Genomic DNA, 8,086 nt, shown 5'->3' with positions numbered 1-8,086 from the left:
GTTGTGAAAGTATGATTGAGGAAGAAGAGGGCTGTAAAAGTTCTGTGACTGGTTGTTTAAGTGGAAAACTACATTAGCTCATAAATACGTAATTAAAGATATCACCAGGTTTTTTCCCTACAACCTTATTAAATGTTGAATTTAACTCTATGAAAGATGAATTGACAGATACTTTAGCTGTGTAACTTCACCCAATACTGTGTCATAAATGTGAGTCAAGTTAAAGTGATGAGCAGTGCATGCTGGGAACTCAGCCTACAGATGGTAAACAGGTAAATATTAACCAGCAGTTTTAATGGCCGATGATCATCAGATGTTAATGTTTGTTCCATAACAGACAGCAAATACAAACAAACCCTTCCTGTAGTCAGTGACAGAACACTCACTAGAACATTCTGGCTCATGTTCCACATTTGATGACTTTTAGCTTCAGTAAAACACTTCAGTCCGCCTGAGGTTCCGGGTTCGAGCACTCACCCTCCCCGGAGTTGAAGTAGACTCTGGCGGCGTTGTCCTCCAGCTCCACCCGGCAGTCTCCTCCGCCAGACTTCTTCTTGCTCTGGAAGTAAAGCTGCAGCTTCAGCTTGACGTTTTTGCTCTGGGACGGATCCCAGTCCCCCTCCACGATCAGCGGCGGACCGTCAGCCATCCCGCCGAACCGAACCGAACAGAGAGACAGACTGAGGCGCAGCAGCGGGGAGGAGGTTAAAGTCTGAGCTCTGACTTTCACTTTCCCTTCATTCGAAACACTCAAACTAAAACGAAACTGAAGATTTCACCAACACCAACTGGGGAAGAACTAATGTAAATACGTTTTATATTTAATCACATGAAACACACGTTTTTATATTCAATGACCAGCACCAGATATACTTTAAACTTGTATAAAAATTATTTATTCTTTTACTTTCTCCCCATACTTGTTTGTACTATGAATGTACTATAGTATTTGTAAGTTATTTCAACCATAATTTAAAGAAAATGTTGGGAAAGTTCGGGAAAGTTAAGTTGAGAACAGCAATAATGACAGACGCGCATAAACGAAAATAAATGTACTCCCAGCGCTTTCTGCAGATCTCAAGCGTTTCGTTTTGTCTCCATCTAGCGGCCACCCAGCGTAAGTGCACCTTTTTTTGTTCCAGGATTATGTCTATATCTATATCTATATCAACAAAAAGGCGGAATAATACAGTTATTTAATAAGATTTCTAAACAATTAACATTATGTGTACTGAGATGAAAACAGAGGCAGGAAAATATAAAAAAATCCACTTTAGCAACAAGCTTCAACTCCATTAGAAGTGAAACTACGAAAAAAGAGAACAAAATAGAACTTAAATTAAATAAGAACACTCCTAACAAAACAAAAACAACCCTCTACTGTGTAGTATTTCAAAGTATCAGTATCTAAATAAAACACTAAAAGTTCTTCTCATTTCCATATTCCATTTCTAGTCTTTGGCGCCATCGTGTGGTACAAAGGTGGAACTGGACGTGTCTTCTTTTACCCAACAAAACTCTGCTTAAAATACTTTTAAAACATGTCTTTTTTAATTAAAATGTTGAATCTGATTCAAAGTGACAGTAAGAATGTCTTTTATAGAAAAATTAAGTTTAGATTTAAGGAACTGGTGTATTTCAGTGTTAGATGAAGGTTTAATATTATGTTACAGGTTATAATTCTGTGCTGTAGAACAACCATTTTTTTAAAATCATGGAATAAAGTATTCATGAAGATACCCAAAGATAATTGTATTTAATTATAAAAACTATTATTATTATTGATTTTATTAGTTATTTATTGTATTTGTCTGGTTTAAACCTAAACTTTTATATATTCAGAAGTTGTACTCTAAGACTACCAAGAAGATAAACAGTTTTAGTCAAACAATACATGAGAAAAGTTGTGTTATAGTTGGTCATGTATTGGGTCAATAACAATAATAAAGGAAATATAGTTTTGATTCTGTCAGCGGGAGCCTGATTTAAAATCAGTGTGATGAACACAGGGTTGTTGTGTTTACATGTTTATTTTTTGTTGTTTGGAGTATAATAAACACAGCAGACAATAAAATCAATGTAACAGTGAAAGATGTAGAAAATACAAGCTTTAATGTGTAAGTCTTGAGGACGTCAGGTTTAAGGTGAAAGGAGATGCTGGCCCCGCCTCCTGTGAGGGACCGTGTCACAAACATCAAAGTGTGACTGAAGCGTGTTGTGATGCAGCATAAAAACAGCTGACTGAATGATCTGCTGAGTCAGAGAAGAACGTCGTCTTGCTGTGAAAGAGCCGAACCCTCAGACCTCACTGGGTTCTTTCTCCTTACCTGCAGACAAACACATTCCATCAACGTCTTCACTAAGAGTCGAAACAAGATCCCATCTTCACCACTACTTCTTTAACTTTCCAATAGATTCTTTGTTTGATCGTGATCTAGTTTGTCTACAGAAGGCGTCAAGACCCGAGGGCCGGATCCGGCCCTCCAGATCATTTTATTTTATTGTTATTAATGACCCGATGTTATCTTGCACTCATTTTTAACTTCTATTGTTTGACATAATATATTTTTATGGAGAGTAAAATATTGAAAGTTATTTAAGGTTTAAGTTGATTTATTCTGGAATAATATTCCTGCCTTTTTAAAATTGATGTTTATGTTAAAAGTTACAGTTTTAACGTTTTAAAAATTGGCATTCGCCTAGCTTTTTGGACTATTTTGACATTTACTAAGATTTTTTAGACTATTTTGGAGTTTAACTAATATTTCAGCTACATGCTAGCTGTTTTGGCTAATTTAGACTTTGTTTTTTAGGCTGTTTTGGAGTATGGCTAATATTTACATGCTAGCTGTTTTGGTTAATTCTGGGTTGTTTTTTTCTAGGTTTTTATTCTATTTTGATGTTTAGTTATTTTTTTCAACTACATGCCAGCTGTTTTGGCTGACCTAGGGGTTTCCGTTTTTTTGTTTTTTTTTTAGGCTAATTTGGTATTTAGCTAATATTTAAGTTGGCTATCAGATTTAGCATTTTCAGCTATTAACTTCAGCATTTGTATCTATCAGCTTCAGCATCTTCAGCAGCCAAATTCAGTTTACCACATTCACACTAGCATTATCACAGGTCATGCTATGTATGTAGTTCATAATTATGTTAAAGTTATGTTTTCAAAGTTTTAAAAATGTAAAAATTCTTCAATAAATATTTATCCTGACCTGAGGTGTGTTTTGGATTTTGGCGCCCTTGTGCGATTGACTTTGACACCCCTACTCTACAGTGTTACGATACGTACAGTCGGGTTTGGTTGGAGGAGGAGGAGGTGGTGGAGGAGTTGGCTTGGCGCAGGTGTAGGACACCTCCAGGTATCTGGTCTCCTCTTTACAGGGGTATTCCCCGAACACCAGCTCTGTCACGGGGACCCGGCAGGACCTCCTACTGCTACAGCTGCGGAGAGAACATGTTTCACGCTTCTGCTCTGGAAATACCCACAATCCCTCAGCATGAGCGTGATGAGTTATCGCCTGTCCAGGAACAAAACCTTCAACATTTACCATAACGTGGTCTCCTCATTCCATCTGTGCTAAAGCCGGATGGTTCCGGACTTTTTCTGTGGTTGCCAATAAAGTTCAATAGGGGTTTGTTATTTTTTCCTTACTTTGCCTGAAATCATTAAAATGCCTCAAAGTTAGATTTTAAATAAAAAAAAAGAAGTAATAAATAATGGATGAGTAATTAAAGTTAAAGTCTCATTAGATGTCACGCACCTCGATGTCTGAAAGTTGTTTTCCATATTTGACCCCTCCCCGGGGGGAGTGGTGAGCTGCAGACACAGCTGCACTCAGGAACCATTCAGTGGGGGACTTTGGGTCCCGTTATCAGAGTCTCCGGTATGACTCCTGTCCTCCTACAGTCTCCTGGATTTGAACTCATGGCTTTTCAGTCTCAGGGCGGACACTCTACCACAAGGCCACTGAGCTGGAATATTATATAAAAAAATAAACTCATTAATTGCCACTAATTACAGATAATTCATCACTGATTAACTTTTGTTTTTGTTGGGACTGGCGTTTTTTAGAAGACTTTTGGCCTGGAAAACTGTGGCACTATCTGGAAACGCTGTTTACCATCGACCACTACATGAAGAGGAGAAGGGCCGGCTACATTTATGGATTCAGCCGTGAAAGGAAGCTCAGTGTGAGCTCTGGGGATTTGGGGTTCGAATCCTTTGGCCTCATAGACCCTGAGGGTGGACACTGGAGCCCCCTCCCTATCAAGGCTTGTGCAGCCTCTTAGCAAAAAGTAGCATCGCTGGAAGTTTATTTTATTAGGTATACTTTAGTACATGTGTCAAAGTCAAGGCCCGGGGGCCGGATCCGGCCCTCCAGGTAATTCTATCCGGCCCTCCAGATCATTTTATTTTATTGTTATTATTGACCCGATGTTATCTTGTACTCATTTCAAACTTGTATAATTTTGAGAAAATATATTTTTATGGAGAGTAAAATATTGAAAGTTATTTAAGGTTTAAGTTGATTTATTCTGGAATAATATTCCTGTCTTTTTATTATTCTTAATTATGTTAAAAAGTTACAGTTTTAAAGTTGTTAAAAAATGCCATTCTTGTTTTTTGGCATTTATTAAGATTTCTTTAAGCTGTTTTGGAGTTTAGCTAATATTTCCGCTACATGCTAGCTGTTTTGGGTTTTTAAGGGTTTTTTAAAAAAATTCTGACTATTTTAAAGTTTAGCTAATACTTCAGCTACTGACTAGCTTACGTTTTTTGTTTGTTTTTTTAGGCTAATTTGGCAGGTAGCTAATATTTTGGCTGGCTATCAGCTTCAGTGTTTTTAGTTATCAATTTCAGCATCTTCAGTGACCAAATTCAGCTTACAACATTCATACTAGTATTATCACAGGTAATGCTATATATCTAGTTTAAAATTATGTTAAAACTTATGGTTTTAAAGTTTTAAAAATGTAGTTTTAGTGTTCAATAAATATTTATTCTGTTTGACCGTGACCTAAGGGGTGTTTTGGATTTTGGCCCTTTGTGTGATTGAGTTTGACTCTGTTCTAAAGCACATCCGTGTAGCGTAGGAAGTATACTAACTGAATACTTTTTGGAACATTTGAAGTTTTCAATGAATACATAGTATGTAAAAAGCAAACTTCCAGTATTCTGCTTCACTTTCAGTATAGACTTATCCTTGTAGTATACTTAGATTACTTTTTGCTAAAGGCTGCGACTGAATCTACTTGATTGAAGACTCAAACATGGAGAACAGATTTCCCTCGAGGAGGTTGGGATTTGTTTTGGGATTTGTTTTGGGATTCACGTGCTCGCTCCAGACCACCATTACAAGTCTACTCTCTAGCCTGAGGTCTGCTCTGTTCAGAGCTGCAGAGGCCTTCTGTCTGCTCGCTCTTACAGGTCCTCCACCACCATCTCAGCCCATGGGAAGGAGCAGAAGGTGTCGGGTCCGTCGTCCGGGTGCTGCTTCCCCTCGCCGCATCTCGTCCCCACCCCCACCTTGTACAGGATGTAGTTCAGGTGTATCTGGTTGCCGCCATCTGCAGGACAGCCACAAGGTGGAGATATCATGTGACCTGCCGCCTCAGCATGTTTAGACTCCACCCTTTCACCCTTTAGACCAACAATGAAAATCCACTTCAGCTCCATGATCATCACAACCTTTGGGGTTTGGCTCATGACCTCCGTCCGGACAAACATGAGCAAAAAGGCGGGACTAGCAAGCCAGAGGGTCACTGAGACACGCCCAGTGATGTGAGTCTGTACTTTACCAATCGAAGGAATGCAGCCGAGTTAAAAACAACACACCACTCTGGGCTGAGAGGATCATTCCTTCTGCTTCAGAGGCCAACATCAGTCTGTTTGCTTGTGTGGAAATGCCCCTGCTGGTTCTACGGTGTACTGCACCTGCCTCCAGATTCTTTTGTTTTTCAACCACAGGAGTTTTCTGCTGCTAACACCAGAATCGTCAGACCGGAGGTCAGGGAGAGGCTCAGGTCACTCTGGGAGGATCACATGACGTCCTACATGTTCACCTGTGAGGCTCCACCCACCGTCCACAGCAGCTGTTCCACCTGCAAGCCCCCCCGCCACCCCCATTTCACATGCACATCAAAAGGAGGGTCTGTTTCTTACCGCAGGACATGTGAGCAGTCTCATTGAGACACGCGTACACAACCACGGGTTCTGTTTGAAGACACAAACACACAACATGACATTTCTGCTCTGATGTGGGGGAACGACACAAACAATAAATGCTTCTAAATCTTTTCTTGTTACAGATTTCACATTTTCCAGCATGGACTGCAGATGAACTGAGAGCTGAACGTCTTTCTCTGCTTTTTACTCTTTTATACTTTATTCTAAAGCATGGGAGGGCAAACTTTCTAACTCTAAGATGTGACAGATGAGCCGGATCAGACGCTTGAAGTGTTTTGGTCAGTGACCTCATATGAGAAAGAAACAGCCTGGACAAAAACGCTTTGTTCACTCCAAAACTGTGGTTTTTGCTCCTATTTTAAACCCAATCTGTTGGTGTCTTTAAGGGGAAAAAACACACTTATGAAAACATTGTCTTTGTTGTGTTAGAGTGACCCAAAAAACACACATGAACATGAAAAAACAACACAGCATGAATGCAAAACCACTCTCTGCACCTAAACACAAGTCAGTTTATTTGTGATGCACAATCTCAGGGGAAACACCAAAATTACAGGGAAATCTAAAACATTAACATGAATCATCAATATAATTTATTCCAGTGTGGTGGGCCAGGTTAGATGGTTAAGCAGACCGCATTTGGCCCCCGGGCCGTAGTTTGCCCAGCCCTGATCTAGTCTTTTAGACCGTAGGAGGGGACTACTACGCTTAAAGCATCATATTCAAAAAATATTTAAAGAAACTTTATTTACTTTAATATCCATCCATTCATTAACTTGCTGAATCTCTTTGGAATCGCGGGGCTGCTGGAGCCTATCCCAGCTACTGTTGGGGAAGGCGGGGCACACCCTGGTCAGGGGCGGAGCTCCAAAAGCCACGCCCCCTCAGAGGAGATTTTGGATCAACATGAAAAATTGCCTTTTAAGACATGTAGGGTGTGGGGTTTTGGTTAAAAACGTCATGATTATATTTAAAACGTGATCTTTTTTTAAATAAAAAAAATGGTCATAATGGGGACTTTAATAAACTGTTATGGCTTTTTTCTGATGCTTTCAGTTTTGATTCTGCACTATTATTTTACAAAGAACAAGGAAAAGAAGCGTTCATCAGAGACGTGCTGCTGCTCTGAGCTGCAGCTCTACCTCACACTCACCTACAACAGGAGCGGCCCAGCCGGCTGCAGCCAGCACTGAAACACAAGAGAGCAGCAGGTAAACGAGGGAACACCTGTCCCACAAACAGGAAACGGCTCTTCAGAAGTCGGAACATCAGCAAAGCAGCTTAGAAATGGACGGAATCAGTTGCCGTGAAGATACTCACAGCCGAAGGCGACCAGCCTCAGAAGGACCATGCTGCCGTCTCAGCCTCCACCTCTGTCCTCCACCTGCAGGATCTGACTCTGAGCGCGGCAGCTGCACGTCCACGTACTTATGAGTGCGTGCAGACATGCAGACGCCTGTCCCGCCGCTGCAGGCATGCAGGGCCTCCCCTCCCAGATGTGAGGAAAGGTTTAAAGCCTGCAGAGGAGCTGCTGTGGCATCTATAAATCCACAGGACCTTCATGGCTTCAAGCTGCAGCTGCTCCTCATTCTGCTCCACAGCTCTCATTAAGGAGGCCGGAGCTAATGGAGAAACATCTGGAGGAGCAGCAGGGGGGCAGAAAACAGGACTTCATTAAAGAGAGCTGCACATATCATCCAGGTTCATATGTAAGCCTGGTTGTGCTGTGAGCAGCAGAATCGATGGTGGTTTGATCTGGAAGCTGAGTTAAAGCCCAAACTTAGGCTTCATCAGTGGGGTGGTTTGATGGTTGAAGGTTTCATCTACTATCAGAGTGGATTATCATTAGAATGAGTTTAAGGCACATTTTCTGATCCTCTGCTGCTCAACCGTGTCTAG

General features: G+C 40.8%; 2 protein-coding genes across 2 annotated transcripts in view; both read right to left on the bottom strand.

The window, feature by feature from the left end:
* The window catches only part of LOC112141395 (protein mono-ADP-ribosyltransferase PARP14), a gene marked incomplete at its 3' end in the record, with an annotated part of 9,931 nt that extends 8,876 nt beyond the window's left edge, over positions 1–1,055 (bottom strand). The window contains 1 exon segment of the mRNA XM_024264526.2: positions 478–1,055. Coding sequence (XP_024120294.1) covers positions 478–649 — 172 coding nt within the window.
* A 956-nt stretch (positions 1,056–2,011) lies between these two features.
* Positions 2,012–7,652, bottom strand: LOC112141388 (L-rhamnose-binding lectin SML). Its single transcript, XM_024264515.2, has 6 exons — positions 7,508–7,652; positions 7,341–7,376; positions 6,164–6,214; positions 5,427–5,568; positions 3,290–3,441; positions 2,012–2,327 (listed from the first exon to the last, which is right to left on the bottom strand). Exons 1-6 carry the CDS (start codon positions 7,536–7,538, stop codon positions 2,299–2,301), a joined length of 441 nt encoding a protein of 146 aa, XP_024120283.1. The 5' UTR covers positions 7,539–7,652; the 3' UTR covers positions 2,012–2,298.
* Positions 7,653–8,086: the final 434 nt, after the last annotated feature.

The sequence above is a fragment of the Oryzias melastigma genome, unplaced genomic scaffold, assembly GCF_002922805.2.
Source record: "Oryzias melastigma strain HK-1 unplaced genomic scaffold, ASM292280v2 sc00240, whole genome shotgun sequence".
Classification (NCBI taxonomy): Eukaryota; Metazoa; Chordata; class Actinopteri; order Beloniformes; family Adrianichthyidae; genus Oryzias; species Oryzias melastigma.
The sequence above is the reverse complement of the archived record's forward strand: the minus strand, read 5'-3'. Positions and strand labels throughout refer to the sequence as shown.